Genomic DNA, 20238 nt, shown 5'->3' with positions numbered 1-20238 from the left:
ACCCCTCACCACCCCTGGCACTGTGGGCGAGGGCCCGGGTGTGTGTGTGTTTGAGAGAGAGTGAAAGACAGATTGTATGTGTGTGTAGCGTGTGTGTTAGCGGACCACAGGTGTCTGGTGGCCGTGTCAGGGTGTTAAGAGGTCTTCAGAGAGGCCCCCCGACTCTCAGCATCTGTTTCAGAGGGAGGGAGCAGCAGAAAAGAGGAGGAGAGGTTGGTGAGGGTTAGCAACACATAGCCCGAGGGGTGGTGGGGCAGTAGCTGACAAGCAGGTGCCTATGTTGACAGTAACCCTTCATACTTGAACCTCAAATACACACACACACACACACACACACACACACACACACACACACACACACACACACACACACACACACACACACACACACACACACACTCTCTTCAAGTCAAGTGTAATTGCAGAGACTGATTGGAGGGAATGCAGAGGGAATCCCCTTTTACACAGACACGCATGCACACACATACATCACAGGATCTCTTTGCATGGGGTCAAAGGTGAGGGAAAGAGGGGAGGGCACACAAAACTCTCACATTTCCTGCCAAGTCTGTGTGCGTTTGTGATTTTGGTGCACAGTAACCAAGCTGCCCACACAGATGTGCATGCAGGACAGTAGAGATGGACACGAGCTTCTGGCCTTTACTTACTACGCAACTGTAAGGGAAGTTGCGTGGCTTTGGAATTCGTGTGTTTTGTAAAAAACAAAGTGCGTGTGTTTGTAAATGAAACCCATTTGGTCTGAATGTTAGTCAGTCAGGTGTACCGGTGCATGTCTGGGAATGATTATTTTGGTAAGGAGGAGGGGGGAGGCAGCACGCAGCGGGAGGTCGAAGAAAATTGGAACAGCTGTTGATTAACATGAGTGCTCTCTGTCTCTGTCTCTCTCTCTCCTTTTTTTTTTTTTTTTACTCTCCCTCAGTAGAGGAAGAAGAAGAAGATGAAGAGTTGATGGAAACGAAGCCGGGGCCAGAGTCGGAGCAACAGGATGAGGACGACAACAGGGAAGCCAAAGAAGGTAAAACGAGTTTAGCAACAAAAAAAAAACCCCATTCATTTAATGAAACCCCAAAATAAACTTCCCATTCTTTTTCTCATGTGTGTGACACCCTTCTCAGGTCAGTGGGTGGATCAGATAGGAGGGTGGGGGCAGGTTTCAGCATATCAGGACCATGGCATCTTGGGGTCAGCACTGATTAAAAACCTGTCACTTGACCCCGTTCGTCTTCAAAGTGAAGAGGAATGGAGAAGTGTGTGTATGTGTATGCATGTGCCCGTGTGTGGAAGTCCTAGAGAAAAGACCTGGTTCAAACACAAGCCATGATGGACATATTCATATTCTGAATATGCGTGACTGTAGCAAGTGTGAGTCAAACACACACAGATAGGCAGATGCACCCACGCAGTCGTAAACACACAGTCATCCGTCTCCTCTCCATCCTGGCCTATTACAAGGTCTGGCCTTTGATCTCTGCCACTCGATTCACTGGGTCTTTTCTGACAACTCGTAAGAAATACAAAGAGATGGAGAGGGATCAAAGTCAAGAGGCAGGGTAAAGGTCGGTGTGTGTGTTTGTGTGTGTGTGTGTTAGTGTGAGGAAAATCGCGTGTGTGCTTGGGGACAGTGACTTCAAAAAGTGGACGCCGTGCTGTGCAGCCATTACGTTCAAAGGGAGGCGGGTCGCTCACAGGGCTTTGTTATTCCGTTGTTTATGAAGTTCTTGCTCTACGTTTTTTTGTGTGTTTTTTACTAGGAATGATGCATTAGGAACTGTTTGTAGTTTATTACGTCCTGCATGCAATTCTGGTTTTGATAGAGATGAAGAGAATGCTAATCTTGTCTAATGTCATAGCCACATGTTGATTCTTTTGCAAGTAGTAGTAGAAGCAGAGTACAGTGTTTGTGTGGATATAGTTGGATACACTAGCTGTTAATTCATATAGTGCGTAAGAGGGGGGAATAATTAAAGGAAAAATGGTTAAGGTGTGGGGTCACTACATGCTGCCACAACAGCTTCAGTGCACCTTGACATTGATTCTACAAGTCTTCCATTGGTTTGACAGGTGGGACTGGCCATAGCATAGACCTATAAATCAAGGGTTCAAACATAAGGCATGGGGGCCAGAGTCAGCCCCCAGTGGACAGCTTTGGAACTTGTGAAGAAAGCTGTAAATTTATGGACTTTTACCTGTATTTTAATATGTTTTACAGCTCTATCTTTACTGAAAAAGACCATCTACATGACTTTTCATGCTACACTAAAGTGATTATAGGCAGTAAAAAAAAAACATCAAATAACAGTGAAAAACCAGCAACAAAAACTTTCTGTTTTATAGTTACAGGGTTGTTTTTTACAGTCTATTAAGACATCCTAAGGATCAAATGTGTAATTAAACTTCTTTAGAATCACAGAAAGGGGAGTTTCACTGGTACGACCCACTTAATAAAAATGGGCTGATCTGCCCTATGATGTAAAATGAGTTTGACATCTCTGCTATAATCATTTTTGCTCACTCAGTGACGACTTCATCCTGAAAGAGACCATTCAGAGGAACTTTGTGTTGATGTGCAGTAAGCCTTTCCAGAACCACTGGATGCTCTCTCTGTAGAGGTCAAGCAATCAGCCCTGTACCCCTGTCTTAGTGTACAACCATTATCCTTTCACTGTCTTTAGTCATTAATTCACTGGAGACTATTTCTCTTGTCATCTTTTTCTTATTTGCATAAGAAACAGCAGATTAACAGCCTGTCTCCATGGGCAGTTTTTCTTTTTTTTGCACTGAAAGCATCGATGACTGTAGTTTCAGAGTGCTTTCTTCACAACTTGTTTCTGCTAGGTTAAAAAAAATGTATTTTTATTCAAAGTTCGGTCATAACTGATTTGGATTTGATCGCAACTGATTGGATCAACCCAATAGAGCACTTTGCTCTCAGGCTGCAGGCTTACTTCTGGTTCCTAGGATGTTTAAAAGTAGAATGAGAGGGTTGGACATTTTAACATTTTGTTTTTTTGATGCTCGCCTCATGTGAGATGTTTCAAGTAAAAGTCCAGCTTTTGTCACTTCCACAATAGCTTGATTGGGCAGCTCCAAAGGTTGCCCCTTACTGGCCTATTATTTGCAGTGTTGGCATTATAACTCCAATTCCTTCTTGATTTTGCTTGGTTGTGTGAGACATGCAGTATCGTGTAGCACAGCAATGTTGCAAAAGCTGATTGATGTTCAACTGGGAGCACTGTGGGCACAGTGGGGAGGTGGGGGGGAAAGGGGGGGGGAACTGTGCTCTGAGGATTTTTTTTGCGGTGAAGACTTTGAGCACTGTCAGTATTCAACTTCATAGGATTTGAGTAGGAAATCAGTCCTACCAGTGCCCAAAATGCTGTCTGTGAAACATATCCTAAAATGTTTCCTCCCCCCTCTCCTAACATTTTAGGAACGCAACAAAATTGCTTTCAAACCTTGCCGTTATTTTCTATTACAACAACATTGTGTGCGAAGTGTGGCCTACAAGTCTCACATGTCTCTGTGTGTTTATATGTTTATGTTGATACTTCTTCCAACAGGCTCATTTCCAGTGCTGCGGGAGCTGACCGAGGAGGAGAGGCAACAAATCTTGCACTCCTCTGAGTTTCAGAGTTTTTTCGACTGCAGCATCCGAGTGATGGAGCGAGCTCTGGCTGAAGACAGCGACATCTTCTTCGATTACAGTGGCCGAGACCTTGACGACAAAGAGGGGTGAGCAGGAAGGAGGCAAATGGGAGCATGAGGTTGGACAGAGCATTGGGTCAGGATTTATTTACAATTCAGTTTTTATTTCCATTTTACTAAACCTCCCAGCTTTTGTTCATGCCTTTAAACAAGCCTGGTGCATGCCCACTGAGTCACTGCAGTTTCAGTGACATTGTGGCTTTTGTTCTTCCAAATACTTGTCTTCATAGTGATGTCACACTCTCAGTGGGTTTAAAAAAAGCTCCTAATAACTGACAAAAATCTCAGCTTAAAGAGCCATCCGAAGGGTTGCCTCTAAATGGTCATTTGGCAAGGACTCCAGACCATTACAGACTACAGGACCACCAAACCCTCCTCCCCCGCATCCTCTGATGTCTCCTTCCTCAACGAGCTCAACAACTTTTATGCTCGTTTTGAGCGAGGGAACCCAACAATTACAACCAAAGCAGACATGACGCCAGACCACCAACCTCTGACTCTCTCCCCCACCGATGTCGGAGCGGTGCTGAGCAGGATCAATGTCCACAAGGCTCCAGGTCCTGATGGCGTCCCCGGGCGTGTTCTCAGAGCGTGTTCTGAGGAGCTTGCAGGAGTCCTGACAGACATATTCAACCTGTCCTTGGCCCACGCTGTGGTATCGGCCTGCTTCAAATCCACCTCCATCGTCCCGATACCCAAAAACTCCAACCCATCTTGCCTCAATGACTACCGCCCAGTAGCACTCACGTCCATCATCACAAAGTGCTTAGAGCAGCTGGTCCTAGCACACTTCAAATCCTGTCTCCCCCCCACCCTGGACCCCCACCAATTCGCATACCGCCAGAACAGGAGTGCAGAGGATGCAGTCTCCATCGCACTGCACTCTGTCCTCTCACACCTGGACAACAACAACACCTACGCCAGAATGCTGTTTATAGACTTCAGTTCAGCATTCAATACAATCCACCCCTCACAACTCATCAGGAAACTGACAGACCTGGGCATCAGTTCCCTCATCTGCAAATGGTTACTGGACTTCCTGACCAACCGCCCCCAACATGTCCGGCTGGATAACCGCTGCTCATCTACAATCACGATGAACACCGGTGTACCACAAGGCTGTGTGATGAGCCCTTTCCTCTACTCCCTCTTCACCCACGACTGCAGACCTGCTGATGGTTCTAACACCATCATTAAGTTTGCAGATGACACCACGGTGATTGGCCTCGTCAGTGACAACGATGAGGCCGCCTACAGGGAGGAGGTGGATCGTCTGGCTGAGTGGTGCGACACAAACAACCTGCTGCTTAACACCGAGAAGACCAAAGAGCTCATCGTGGACTACAGGAGGAATGCTGACCCACATCCACCCATCCACATTAAGGGGACGGCTGTGGAGCGTGTGAGCAGCTTCAAGTTCCTGGGAGTTCACATCTCCGAGGATCTCGTCTGGACGACCAACTGCTCCAAGCTGGTCAAGAAGGCTCACCAGCGCCTCTTCTTCTTGAGGACTCTGAGGAAGAACCACCTGTCCTCAGACATCCTGGTGAACTTCTATCGCTGCACCATCGAGAGCATCCTGACCAACTGTATAACAGTCTGGTACGGGAACTGCTCTGCCTCGGACCAGAAGGCTTTGCAGAGGGTCGTGAAAACTGCCCAGCGCATCGCCGGAGCACCACTTCCTGCCATAAAGGACATCTACAGGAAGCGGTGTCTGAAAAGGGCTGGGAAAATCATCAAAGACCCCAGTCACCCATCACATGGACTCTTCATCCTCCTGCCCTCTGGGAGGCGCTACAGGAGCCTCCGGACTAAGACCACCAGGTACCGGAACAGCTTCTTCCCCACAGCTGTCAGACTCCTGAACTCTGCCTCCTGACATCTGACCCACGTTAACACATGGACTGAACATACACACACCCACAATGGACAACTGTACCCTCAAACACACAATAATAACATGGACTGAACCACCACTCACAACCACCAGCACTTTATATAGCCTCTGTAGGAATTATCCACATATCTCACTGATCTTAACTGCACTACTGTATAATTCTGTGTAAATAATCATTCTGTACAATACGATAATTTTTAAATCTACAACTCTTTATAAACTGCATAGTTCACATTTCTGTATAGCTCATATTTTTGTATAGTTTTTTTAATTTCATATTCTGTATAGTTGTTCATATTTATATCCTGTACATAGCTTGTACTCACTACAGCCTGTACATACTTGTAGTTATAGCATATTCATAACATACTTCATACCATGTACATTATAACATACCATAATAGACCCATTTCTGTAATATGCTCACATATCTATATTATTGCTAATATATATTTGTAATATATCTATATCATGGCTAAAGCACTTCTGGATGGCTGCAAACTGCATTTCGTTGCCTTGTACCTGTGACATGTGCAATGACAATAAAGTTGAATTCTATTCTATTCTATTCTAAATGGAGGTGTTGGTCGAAGTTGTAAGAGTCATAAGTGCAAAGCTGTTTTAGTATACTGCTCTGCTATTATAGAAGAATGCTGCTTTTACTGACTCACTTCAACTTTGACCACTGCAGCCACAGAGAAACATGAAGCCTGTGGTCAAATAGAGATTAAGTCTAAAACAGGCCATGGCTCAGTGCTCAACATCAGCCCTCCTTTTTTATTCTTTTCTCAAGGACGTGTTTTGAAAGTGTAACAACCTACATTTCACTACCTTTTTTCATTACATACAGCCTCACATAGTACTGCAGACAATACAGATATCATCCACATACTGGTGGGCATAATGCGTGGTAATTTACGCTCCAGGTTTGTCCAGGTGATGAGTCAGCTTTAAGTTTAAAAATGACTCTTTTACATTAATTGTTGCTATGAAGTTTTGTTTTTTTCCCCCTTGATGTTATAAATCGAGCTCACACTTTACCCTTAAAGCAATGTACTTTTGTCTCTACCTAAAACCTGAAACTCACTTGCCACTTAGTGCATGTCAAGCCAAGATGACTAAACGGGAAGCTGCAGCCATCAAGGTCCGTGGGAAGTAAAACTGACAGGTTTCCATAAATGAGCCTGTGAAATTATTAACAGCTGTCTGCAGGTACCTTTTTCTACGGATTGCTCAGGTTATCTCAGCCAGTCTGCAGACATCCCACTGTGGAAGCTCCCAGTCTGGATTTAACTCCAGACATTACTGTGATGTCTCCCACTATCATGATGTGTTTTTTCATTTATTTGTTTTTCATTCATTCAAAGTTCAATGTATCCGTTTTAATAAGATATGGATCATGGTTTGTTAAATTAATCATTAACTGTCCAAACTGACCAAAGAAACCTTAATTATGATTTTTGTTAGAATTTTGTAGCCGTGCCACTCCAATAAGAGACTTCTTACAACTGGAGAGCTGCCCTTGTAGAGTTGATATTAGATATATGGACAGAAGTATTGAGCCCCATCTCTTAATCACTGAATTCAGGCGTTTTTAGTGTCAGTGTCACACGTGTATAAAATCAAGCACCTAACCATACAGACTATTTGTTGGTTGTTCTAAAGAGCTCACTTTTTATGTAATAGGATGCCGACTCATCAGCTTGGTGACCCCGCTCCAAACTTCCAGATTAACATTAACATCAGCACAGAAATTGGGTACCGGGAGCTTCATGGCATGGGTTTGAATGGCCGAACAACCCTAAAATTATTGTGCCACTCATAGCCAGTCCAACACATCTTCATTTATGTTGGTTTCTTTTTCTCTTTAAAACTTTTGTAAACGTTATAAAATGAATGTTTGCCTTGGTTCTAATGCAACTTACACTTTTAGTAAAACAGTACACATGGTACAGTTCAAAAGGGCATTTAATCAATTAATAGTCTCAGCTTTAAAATAGTGGCTGTGCCAGCAGAAAATAAGTTGCTCCCCTTTCACCCTAGTTACTATGGTGTGTACGTTTTGGTAAAGCCCAGACTAGGAGTTACTTTGCCAGTGATCACAAATGACTTCATCAGAATGAAGTCAGTTTTTTAGTTGGCAGGTGCTTATTAACTCTGGCAAGGATTTTGCTATTGGAACCAAGCTGAGTTGAAGCAACCTTTGACCTTTCTCTCCACTGTCCTCTTCCAGAGACTTGGGCAGTGGCTCCAGTCTGTCCTTCAGTAGGCTCTTCTATGACGAGCACTGGTCAAAACATCGTGTGATCACCTGCCTCGACTGGTCCCCTCAGGTTAGGCCTGAAACTTTTCCAAACAGTAAAAGATTTGCCAAGAATGAACCATGTCTCTGTTGGTATTTTTTTTTTCTTCATATCGTTGTCTGGATGTTTCCCATCTTGTAAGCCTTTCCTTTCTCTCTCAGTATCCCGAGTTGCTGGTTGCCTCCTATAACAATAATGAGGATGCTCCACACGAACCAGACGGTGTTGCTCTGGTGTGGAACATCAAGTTTAAGAAGGCCACCCCAGAGTACATCTTTCACTGTCAGGTACGTCAAACATACACTTGCCAAGTCTCACATCTATTTCCAGAACTATTGGATGCCAGTCCTGATGTCAGACGTCTGCAGGTTAAGTTTTGCCACTTCTGTCTTAAATGTCTGGATGGTTATTTCCAAGTATTCTAACCCAGAAAAGTCATGTTAAACAAAAGAGGTCCTCTTATGTCTTTCTTTTGAGTTTCTTTGTTTTGAGTTTTTTTTAATACATTTATGAATTCAACTTTATGTCCATCGAGTAATTTACAGCTTTTACTTCTTTACGCAATAATGGTTGGAATGTTGTGAGATTAAACTAAATATATATTTACACTACCACTAGAGGGTTATTGTAAGCGTCAGAAAGTGGGATTTTCCAGGATGTACTCTCTGGCTTTTAATTGACAAATCATTAGCAAAAGGGCTTGATAGTCAGACCTCGTTACATTTGTTTAAAAAAACCCAAGATGGTGGTGGTGAGAACACTCATTTCACGGCTTCGATATGGGACTTAATGAACCTCTTGACGGTGGCACGTCCAGCTTTTGTTCTGGCCATGAGTCAGGCAAAGCATGAATGTGGGTTGCAAAGTGGCTTGCAGATGTGCAGCAGTCCTAGGAAGGATAAAGCAGTTTAGTGTACTCTGTGTGAAATTTGGCAGTTGTATGGATTTCAGCTGATGAGGGCTGAAAATGACATCAGCTGACCTGCTGTCATTGCAGTTGTACTTGACTTCATGTATTGCCTGAACTGAGACTGTGCTGTTTTTGTTGGAAATGAAACTAATTTATGCTTGTGATGTTAATTGCAAATGAAAATAATACATTTTAGGAGGGAGAATTGGAGATGGAAGGAGGTGGGGAGGTGGAACGATTGACTGTGGGGACCTTCACAGCTCCCACAGGGCCACGTAGAGATGTGTCAGTAGTAAAATGATGTGGCCTACCACTTCCTAATCCAGCACTGAGTGTGTTAGCCCACCCAGGCTGTGCTCTATTTTGAGGTGAAATCTTCCTTACGCACATTACAGTAAAAGCAGACATACATCTGTAATAGTATAAATGCTATAAGCGGTTACCTTTCTGTTTAAAGTGATGTCAGACATGAACGCGCACACTCGCACATTCAAGGTTTATTAAAAACTTAAAGCAAAAGAAACAAACAGAGCAACGTAGTCCTTCATACCACACACTGTGTGCAAATATTTCAACATGAAGTCTAGTTCTGTAATGGATTTTTGAAGCACTCCATTCTTTTACTGCACCATAATTTATTCTGCTGCTCAAATTCATGCGGTTGTACGGACAGGTTGCAGCTATGCATCTCGTAGCTCTGCGATTCTGTAGATTTTTCCATGTGGCTCTCGGACGTTGTCTGACTTTATTAACAGCGTGCGGTTTCTGAGCATGCTGATCTGCAAGTTGTCGGCACTGAGCAGTAGATGCTTGGGAACAGGGATATTTGTGTAAGCAGCAAATAAAATGCTCTGTGTATTAAAAGGAGCAATAAAACTGTAAAAGTTAAAGTGAGTATAATGACGGGAACACACTAAATAGCACTGAAAAACTGGGAAATTTCACTTTGTATCAGAAACAGACAAACAACTACAAACAGTGTTGACTTGTTCACACGGAGCGATTTGTTTTATCTGAGCCTTTACTGGAAAGCTGTGCATTACACAACATGATGCTGATGAAGAAAAGAAAACAACTGAGAGCAAATAAAAACATTAAAGTGCCCCCACCCACCAAATTTCACCACCACACCTCATGTCTTACATGGCACGTTCAAGGAAGGATTAACAGTGGCAGATTAAGTGGCGATAAAGTAAGAAAGAAACCATTTAACGTCAGCGTTTACTTCTCACGTCACTGTTGGATCTGGATAAAACAAAGGGGGAGAAAGTAGAAGAAAAGTCAGGGGACTGTTTGCTTTTCTCACTCGCTTTCTCTCTGCGGTGTCTTTTGCAAACAGAGTCGCTACTCTAGTTAGCTACGTGTCAGATGGCTTTTAATATGTGAGCATGCTGTGCTCTTTAACCCACCAAAACCACAGGGCTCAGCGCCTCTTCCCCTTTCTTTCGTTTTCTGGTCACCTTTCACCTCCCATCTTTAGCTAGAGTAACAGAGAGGCCACACTCTTGCAGTGCACACATGCTGTAGGTCGGGTTGGTGAACACTGCTGCTGTTGGCAGTCAGTGTTTGGCAACACTTAGCCGGTTTTTGTTTTTGCAGACAGAAGCTGCTGTCGTTTGATGAATGGATAGGTAGATGAATACTGTATATGTGTATGCCCGTGTTTGTATGTTTGCTGTAAGCATGTGTAACGACCATGGTGTTTATGTGTGCGCGTGTGTGTGTGTGTGTGTAGGATACAAAAGAATGACAGGGCAGGCTGGTATTTGAGTGTTTGGGTTTGTGGTTGAGGCTGGATCCAGCAGGGGCTTTATTGTAAAAAGTAGTGGGTTATGGGAGGCTTCATATTTCAGATGGGGTTTCAGTGAGGTCAAGCTCATTGGCCACTTTATTAGGTACACCTGTGAACTCTAAGTGGCTCCAGCACAGTTTGTTTTTTGTTGTTGTTTGATGTCACATTAAACTTTATTACTGAAATTGCTTTAGTTCATGTACAGTATGTCAACGTAAACACTTCTATAAACATTTTAAATGTAGTGGAATCTATTCTACCACCACACTCCTCTATGAACGTAAACATAAAGTTGAAATATATCTTTTCAGCATCCATGATCTTTTTCAACAAACACCGAAAGTGAAGCTTTGTAAAAGTGGAACTTGTGGTAATACAGAGATAGCAATGCATTTCATGGGTTATCTATTAAAGTGGCTAATCATTGTTTTTTCATTTTAAAGGAATATGAAGTTATAAAGTGTCAAAATACAATATTTCATGCTTTTCTTTTGGGCGGAATCTCAGTTCTTTTCAATGCCGTTTTATTAGCATCAGGACAAATTAACACTACAGACTGGTGGCAGATTTATTTAGAAATATGCATAGTATCAGCTATGTGTTGCTAGAACAACTTTAATGCACTGGTTTTGGCATTGATTGAAGTCTCCAGTGCTCTGCTTGAGGGAAGAAGCACTATTCTTCCAAATGATAATCCCACATTTACTGTTTTGATTAAGGTATGGAATAAAATTAGGCTGATCATGTTAATGTACAAAAAAAAAATCCTAAAAAAACAGTAATATTCCGGCAGCTGGGGCGCCAAAATAATACCAGAAAATAACAGAAAATAACTTTCACATGAAAATACGGTTATTTTCAGTAATGACAATACAGTTTGTTGCCCTAATTTTACATGGGATTTTGCCTCTTTCAAGTGCTTTTATACATTAAATTAGGAACATTTTAATGTTATTAAACAATGAAATTACCTATAAACAAGGTCAATGAATCCGGCAATATGAATAATAATACTTCAATGTACAGAAATATACAGTTAACAGTTGGTTTAAATAATAAAGGATTGCATTCATATCGCGCTCATTGAGACCCTCAACGCGTTTTACAATTCCACAATTCCCCTCTGGCCATCACCAGTAGGTGGTGAAGTGTCTTGCCCAAGGACACAACGACCGAGGGCTCGAACCGGCAACCTTCTGATTACAAGGCGAACTACCAACTCTTGAGCCACGATCGCCCTAAATAACAATAATAAGAATTATTATTTGATGTAAAAAAAAGTTTATGAGAATCATATATTTTTCCATAGCATTACATTTGAATTTAACAGTTCAATCTTTCAAATAACGGACAAATATTTGTGAAATTATGATACATTTGTGAATGTATTTTAACAATAATACATTTAAAAAACAAGAAAATTATGTTTTATTACATTTATAGTGATTTTACGTTAATTTACATTTGATATGTAAAATCACAGTCTATGGTGTGTTAGTTACAGCAGGGCCCAAGAGCAGACATGGGCAAGGAGATGTGACATGACTTAACAAAAGGCGAACCTTTATTATGGCTGATGACAGAAGGCAAAAACAAAAGCTAAGACGAGTGCAGGCAAGACAACTAAACTGGAAAACAGACTAAGAAAAACCTATGAAACTGTGATAAAGCTATGAAACTTCAAGAACTAATTCTATGACTGTGAGAACTGTGACGACTATGACAAGACATAACTGGGAAGGTTACACAGACGACGCGACACAGACTGAATGAAACACAGAGACTAAATACACATAAGGGATGATCAAGGGAAGTGGCCACACATGGGAGCACAGCTGACACACATGAACCTAATGACAGGACAGGGGAAGTGAAACTAAATACAATGAAAAAAGAGGACTCTTTCAAAATAAAACAGGAAACATGATGAGACAGACCAAACAACATGGGTTGACAACATGAGACATGGAACACAAAGTGTAAACAAGACTAAGATCCAGGGAAAGGGGAAATGAGGAGATCCAATAAACAGAACTAATTCTGAACAACTTAGGGGTGTAAGAGAGCTAGACGAGCTTAACCCAAACAATAAATGACAAAACACAAAGACTCAAGTTCTAACTGATAACGCAAAAACAACTTAACATTTCCCCATACTAAACAGAAATACACAATATATAATGAACTCAAAATGCTGGGTCACAGACCCAGCCATGACAGTCCAGTCCTGATTCGTTGTTGGTCTCTGTTCTTGATGTGCTGGTGTTGTGAAGGATACTTCCCAGTTTGTCACATTGGGCAATGCACTCAGGGAACCATGCACAAATATTTTTGGCAGTGTGCAGCAATACTGTAATATTGCATTCTAATGAAACACTTGTATGTGTAATAAACAGATGTCACAGGAATGTCAAGGATTTGTTTTCATTTTCTGTTTCTTGCTTTGCTGCTGCGTGACCGCTTTTTTAACTCTTCTATCACAGCTATTCACAGCTTCCTTGGTTCTTAAGTACACCTTTCTGTTTTGAATGTACTTATCTAGTGCCGCTTACTGTTTTTCCAAGTACTTTTTCCAATAAAGAATAATTTAACTGTGGTACTAACTAGCTGTGCTATTGAAAATATGTCAAAACTGTTTCACATTTATGCTGTGAGACATTTTTGGAAACTGTTTCGCTTTTTCATGATTTTTAACATGAAACTGAATTTTTTCTGATGTTTTAAAACCCTGTTTACAGAAAGAGACTGTGGAAATTAGGAAATGAAACAAATGAATAAATATTAACTCTTGTTTTTATAATTGTCAAAATCTGAAGTCACAGTGAAAAACAAAGTCTGACATTTTACACGGTGTCCCAGTTCTTTGGAAGTGTGGTTTTTGTAGTTTGTTCTGGTTTGTGTTTTTCAGCACACAATATAAATGCAGTTTTTTTTTTTTTTGTTATCAAACTCTGCTTTGGTCAAAAAAGTGAATAAACTGTATATGAAACGAAACGGCGTAGTAGGGATCGGTTAACGTAGCTTCATGACCTCACTTTAGGAGCCACTGATCTATGTAGCTCCTCAGTAAAGGGTCCGCCTCTGCTGGGGATTCTGGTACCAGTGTGCTCTCCCCTCACGACGCCTGTCCCAGCAGTTGGACCCTTCGTCACCCCTTCCCAGTTGGGTCCAATCTTGTAACTTCACACCAGCCTCTCAAGTGGGCAAAGTCATACCACATTAAAGAGACCGTTTGACTTAAAGCCTCTGCTGAACCCCCCCCAAACCACAAGACTCCCTGTAACAACCCCTGCCGCTACTGTCATATCCCATTGCACTCAGTCATATTTTTATTAATATCTCGCTGCCTAGCGTTCGTTCTTGAGTCTCTGGCACTTCCAGAAAGGTTGGGTAAGAGAAGTGGGGGAGGCAAAGAGGAGAGAAGGAGGTAGGGCAAGGGTAGAGGGAGTAGGAATGAGAGGAATATGTGACAGCATTATTCATTGTCTTTGAGTGAGTTTGAACCCATGTGCAGCTATACTGGTGAACAAAATTGCTCAGAAGGCTTGACAATGTGCCAGTATTTGATATCGACCGACCAACAGTGTCTGTGTGGAGAGTTTAAAAGTTTTTCCCATTGTGATTAGATGTCAGTAGATGGAATTTCATCTCTCAGAAAGTAAGCGTTGAATTTTATGGAAAATTTGTTTATCCTGTACCACTTTAACAGTATCGATCAGAATTTAATCCTTTCAGCCGTTCTCATAAATACCTTAAAAAAACCTGAGATGTCAACATCAATAAACATTACACCAGCATTGGCCAAGTGAATATAGGAGCCTAGCAAACAAACAAGATATGGAAAATAAAGGAAAACCAGCTCTAGCAGGCAAAGAAAGGCCTGTTTGTGTTCCCAGAGCCGCCTCCTCATGCTTTCGCTCAATTCTTTGCCTGATGAAATGGAGACTCTGGCTTGGTATTCCTCTCTCCCTGCCAGAAACCACAGAGTGACAAAATCTGTGGGGTGTCATAAACGAGTGAAGCCAGGGGGAGAAAGGGAGGAGAAAGGTGGTTGCGAAGCCGGGATGCAACCAAAGACAGTCGGATCCATCTGGTCCTGATAAGGCAGAGTGGAAAACAGATGAGTGCGGTGAGGCAGATGGTGGGTTTGGGGGGGGAGTGGGATGAGGCTAGAGAGTGGATCTGTTTAGGAGGATATACTGCCTTGCGTGCCATATCAGGCCCCCTCCCCGTTTCTCCTCAACCTAGCGCTCTCACTTCATTCCTGCCTGCCCGAGTGGACTTGAGCAACAGTTTGTTGCCTGAGGAAAGAACAAAAGAGAGGCGGAGGCAACAAAAGAAAGACTGTTTGCCCCTCTGTAGCTTTCTTTCTTCTTATGTCATTCCTTTACACATCTCTAATCCCTTGCTGGGTGCCATCTTTCATCACGGTGTACCCTGTGTGTATTATCCTATACAGAACACTTCCTATTGATACAATAAAGGCTGCCAGAAACACTTAGCCTTGGGAGCCTGTGTGTGATATGGTAGATGATACATGTGTGCAGAACCTGCCTGAAGAAAGAAATGGAACCTGCTGTTCTTACTGCCACAGTATCTCCCTGTAAAACTTCCCCACTTTATCTCAAGCATAATATAATGTACCAAAGTGACTCTTGCTGCTGTCTTTTCTTCCGGGAGACATAACTCCCTAAATCCTGTCCATCTGGATTAGCAGGAGATGACGCAGAAGGTGTCTGACCTGCTCTGCATGTGAGATGAAAACCACCCAAAGAGCCACTCTGCATTTGGAAATGAAATGTCAGGCTTTGAAGCAACAGCAGTGATATGGAGATGCAGTCCCACTGCTTCTACAAAAACCATAGAAGACATGAACTGCATTTATATTAGGCTGATTTAAAGAAAAAATATCTCTCTTTATCTATCTCTCGATCTATCTAGATAGCTAGATAAATAGAGCTAAAAGGCCCAGCCACCCAATGCATGTAGGCAAGGTGACCTGCTGAAGTTCAAACCAAGCATTGGAATGGGGAAAACTCCAATTTATGTGACTCTCGTGGTTGTTGATGGCAGATGGGCTGGTCTGAGTGTTTCAGAAATTCCTGAACTGCTGGGAGTTTCTCTAACAACCATCTCTAGAGTTTATAGAGATTGATGCGAAAAACTAAATATCAAGTGAGAGGTAGTTCTGTGGATGAGAATGCCTTGATGATGCTAGAGCTCGGAGGGGAATGGTCAGACTGCCTAATGGGAAGGCAACAGTCATTCAGATAAACGCCTGCTACAACCAGGGTATGCAGAAGACCATCTCAAACAGCTTCAACTCTTCTACGAAGGCTTTTCACAAGGTTTATGGGAATTTTTGACTGTTATAGAAGTGCATTTGTGGGGTCAGATACTGATGTTGGACGAGAAGGTCTGGCTCGCAGTCTCTGCTCTATTGGGTTCTATTGGGTTGAGGTCAGGACTCTGTGCAGGCCAGTCAAGTTCGTCCACACAAAACTCACTCATTCATGTCTTTATGTACCTTCGGGGACATTCCCAAACCGTTCTCACAAAGTTGGAACATGAAGTTGTCCAAAATGTCTGGATTATCTGAAGCATTAAGAGTTCCTTTCACTGGAACTAAGGGGCTGAGCCCAAATCTTGAAAAATAACCCCACACCATAATCTCCTCTTCACCAAACTTCAAACTTCAGACAGTGCAGTCAGAAAAGTACTGTTCTCTGGCAACCTTCAAACCCAGACCCATCCATTGGATTGCCAGACAAAGAAGCGTGACTCATCGCTCCAGCAAGCACATCTTCCCTACTCTAGAGTCCCGTGATGTTGTGCTTTACATCACTGCATTCAACGCTTTACATTGTGCTTGGTTTGGATGCAGCTGCATGGCCATAAAGCTCTCTGTGCACTGTTCTTGAGCTAATCTGAAGGCCAGATGAAGTTGGGAGGTCTGTAGCGACCAAATCTGCAGAAGGATGGTGACTTCTGACCATTATGTGGCTCAGCGTCCGCTGAACACTGTCTTTGATTTTATGTGGCCTACCACCATGTGGCCGGCGTTCACAATCACTTCCACTTTGTTATAATACCACTAACAGTTGACTGTGGAATATTTAGTTATGAGGAAATTTCACAACTGGACTTGCACAGGTGGCATCCTATCATGGTACCACGCTGGAATTCACTGAGCTCATTCATTCACAAATGTTTATAGAAGCAGTCTGCATGCCTAGGTGCTTGACTTTATACACTGTGGCCAAAGAAGTGATTGGAACACCTGAATTCAATGATTTAGATTGTGTGAGTGAATATTTATGATAATAAAATGTAGCTAGACACTTCTAGTTTCATTGTTTGTCTTTGGTTTCCTGTGGCAAATGACTTCCATCACTCACTCATGTTGCTTGGTCAGTTCAGAAGCTGCAACCTACAGACTTCCTGTTTTGAACAGACACAATCACTCACAGAAATTCTGTGACTGTATCCGCATAGCTGTCCTCTTTTCAAAACAGTAACTTGATATTTGCATGCATGTGACACCATTTGGTGACATCTGTAAATTGTCCCTACAAACCATTACACGAGTAACACTCTCCCAGAACGAGCTCTAAGTTTCCCAGAACTTGAGACCGTTAATGCAGTACTAGATTGATACATCCGCTTTTATGCAGTCATGTTTAGACACTGAAATATTTTCCTTTAACATATGCAAAACACATGTTTTGAGTCTCGATGGCAAAGATTCAAAAAAATGAATAAAAAGTAGACAGAATTACAGAAAGATTACAGAAATCCAGCCAAAACATAACCATGCTTCCCATAATTCAAATATATAAAGTCAGACATTAATTTCCTCCGACTTTGAAATCGAGATTCCATCAACGAGTTCACATTTAGCTTAAATCATAAACTTGCTTATACTGTAGCACGCGGCAAATTGATCTTATTTCAACGCCTAATTACATGCAGTAGATTTAAAACGGATACAAGTTTCAAACTTGTGCTGATGTGACATTTGATTAGCAGAATTTAGGGAGAACGACTTTAATCTTAAGCCCAAGTTGCTGCTGGCAGACGCCTCATAGTGCGTTACTGGGACAAAGCGGGGCTAATTTTCAGTAGCTCTTTCACTAAGCCTGACAGCACATGAGGGGAATGATGGCATAACCTGTGGTTTCTCAAAGAGGGGATTCAGAGTTTAGTCGGGAATTTTCCTCTTAAGATGGGAACACTGATAGGGCTTACGATTGAAAGTAACATATGGATCAAATAGAGGAGTTCCTTGATTTGATTTAGTTTCTCTTTGTCATTACTCATGTGGGGTAGAGATGTTTATTTAGGGTGTTGACGGCACTGATGTTTTACGTTTGTGTCTGTATATTCTTGTGGAATTACATGTTAATTTTTTAATTTTTGTTGGCGGAAATAATAAAAGAAGCTTTGGTCTTTACTAGAAAGATGTGAATTTAATGAGATTGCTTATATTTTAATCCACCTTGACAAAGATACTAAAACCTCAGATGAGCGATGCTTTTACGAGGCAGGTTAGCTGTTCCCCCTGCTTGCGCTCAAACTGTCAAACCTTTCTTCATAGAAGAAGAAATCAGATCCAAGAGTTCTTACATTGTTTGGAGTTTTGAGACAGATGGTTGTGGGGGTGGAACCATGTGCATGTTAAGCGGATGTGTGTGGGTTTGTGTGCGGAGATGACAAAGGGTGCAGGACTATGGTTTATTAGCCCACTGATGGAGTCTGATGGAGGGGGAACGGACCTCAAACAGCAGCCTGTGAGACGACCACAGAGGGTAAAGGTCACCGAGAAACTCTGGGTCATTAGAGTGATCACAGCCAAGAAACAAACCTCTGCGCGCTTGAGAATAGCTGCCTTTTCAGCACAAAAACATCATTCCAGACATTTTTTTCTCTTTTTTGATGATTTGTTAACACACAAGCACATGATTGTATATTGCTTAATCCAGCGTGTAACATGTCATACAGTGCACCGGTGATCTTTTGTTAATCAGGCAGCTTTAGATGTTCCTGGACGAGCTGTCAAGTCTTGCTTAGTAATTCATGCTAATAAGCCTCTAGCCTCGATCCCCTTTTTGTCAGACTGTGTAAATAAACTTTTCAGATCGAGCCTTCATGCCAGCCGACAAGCACCTTTAGTTTTTACCACCAGAGTTTCGTTTATTTTGAGTCTAGACATCTGAAGTGACTCCCGAGCCGTGCCGCTGGAAGCCGTGACTCCTCAGAAGTAACAGAAAAGAGAAATAAAAGAGCGTGAAGTGTTTTCTTTGCCTTTGGTTTGTTTTCCAGTCTCCTTTCAAAATGAACTGGGGTTTGGAGTTGGCTGCTTCGCACATGGTGTGGTGGAAGTGATGGGGAGAGAGGGAGAAGTAAAAAAAGTGAAAAATAAGCACATTTTACTACTGCAGACGTAGTGGAATCTTTCTACGCTATAAACAAAATACATTCAATTAGTGTTTTTCACTATGATACCTTTACTACTGTATATTTACTTGGCACATGGAGTCTATGACATGCCTCTCTCATCATTTTTCTAATAACAGAAATTTTAATTTGTAAAAAAAATCAAACATGTAGAGACTTAAGAGTTATAATGAGAGTCCAAGGTACAAACCAGGTATAACCATCATGGTTAATGCACCTTTGTCTAGATTCAAGTCGGCAATATAAGATAAGGAACAGTTAGCGTACTTTGTTGCTTTTTTACCACTTATAGACGTTATTTTTGCTGCTACAACCTGGCAGATGTTCACGATAGTCATAAATAGGTATAAATAAAGCCAAAACTCCTGCAGGCTGAGCCAGCCTAACTGACATTATGAGTACTTTCTATTGTTTAGCATTTACCTTTATCCCATAATTACTGCTTGTGGCCACGGTGGCTGCTGTTTAGCTAAACTTAACATAGTTTCACTTGAAGCAGTTGTCACCTTTTTAAGGCATTATAACAGTCTCTGTTGTACAAACTTATATTGTTCTCGGTTGAACAATACCCAACAAATTCCTTTGTGGTTTATTCTTTTATGGATTATTTATATGATCATTATAAATTAAACTGTTGTAGATGTATCCTAGGTCTTGCCTTGTTAATGCAGTGATGAGTTTTGGAGGATTCTGATAGAGTTTTGTCTCCACGCAGTCTATGAGCTGCTGTTTCAACAGCAAAACATCTGACATACAGTTTTCATGAACACTAAAACTGTCACCAGCGCTCCTTCCTACAAATCTACGATTGCATGAGGCAACGATCCATTTGCGAAATGCACCCTCCATGTTGTTCTAGCTTTACTGTTTTTAGTTGTGATTTGTGTTTGTGAGCTTTGCTCTGTTGGCTCTCTCGTGCCTGTGAATTATTTCCCTCTCAACAGGACTATGCTTTTTTTTTTTTACTGGTTCTGATGAATCTGTCAGTGAATCACACCAGTTAACCTCCTGTAGCGCTATGCTGCAGGATGCTGAAATAATTTTCTCATAACTCATAGCTTCAGTGGCTCTGGGTCAGGGGGAGCTAGCTGTTGCACGCAGAAGCCCTTATGGGATGCGCACCGAAGAGGAACCAAAACTCAATAAACAC

General features: G+C 42.0%; 1 protein-coding gene across 19 annotated transcripts in view; it reads left to right on the top strand.

The window, feature by feature from the left end:
- dync1i1a (dynein cytoplasmic 1 intermediate chain 1a) overlaps positions 1-20238 on the top strand; it is a gene marked incomplete at its 3' end in the record, with an annotated part of 77338 nt that overhangs the window by 23877 nt on the left and 33223 nt on the right. For 15 of the 19 annotated variants that reach the window (XM_082520829.1, XM_082520814.1, XM_082520826.1 and 12 more), the window contains 4 exons: positions 941-1036; positions 3582-3753; positions 7860-7959; positions 8091-8216. In XM_082520829.1, coding sequence (XP_082376955.1) covers positions 941-1036; positions 3582-3753; positions 7860-7959; positions 8091-8216 — 494 coding nt within the window. The remainder of the gene's footprint in view (positions 1-940; positions 1037-3581; positions 3754-7859; positions 7960-8090; positions 8217-20238) is intronic. The other 4 variants (XM_082520828.1, XM_082520820.1, XM_082520817.1 and 1 more) reach the window with 1 other exon arrangement.

The sequence above is a fragment of the Aulonocara stuartgranti genome, assembly GCF_965226115.1.
Source record: "Aulonocara stuartgranti genome assembly, chromosome: 22".
NCBI lineage: Eukaryota > Metazoa > Chordata > Actinopteri > Cichliformes > Cichlidae > Aulonocara > Aulonocara stuartgranti.
The sequence above is the reverse complement of the archived record's forward strand: the minus strand, read 5'-3'. Positions and strand labels throughout refer to the sequence as shown.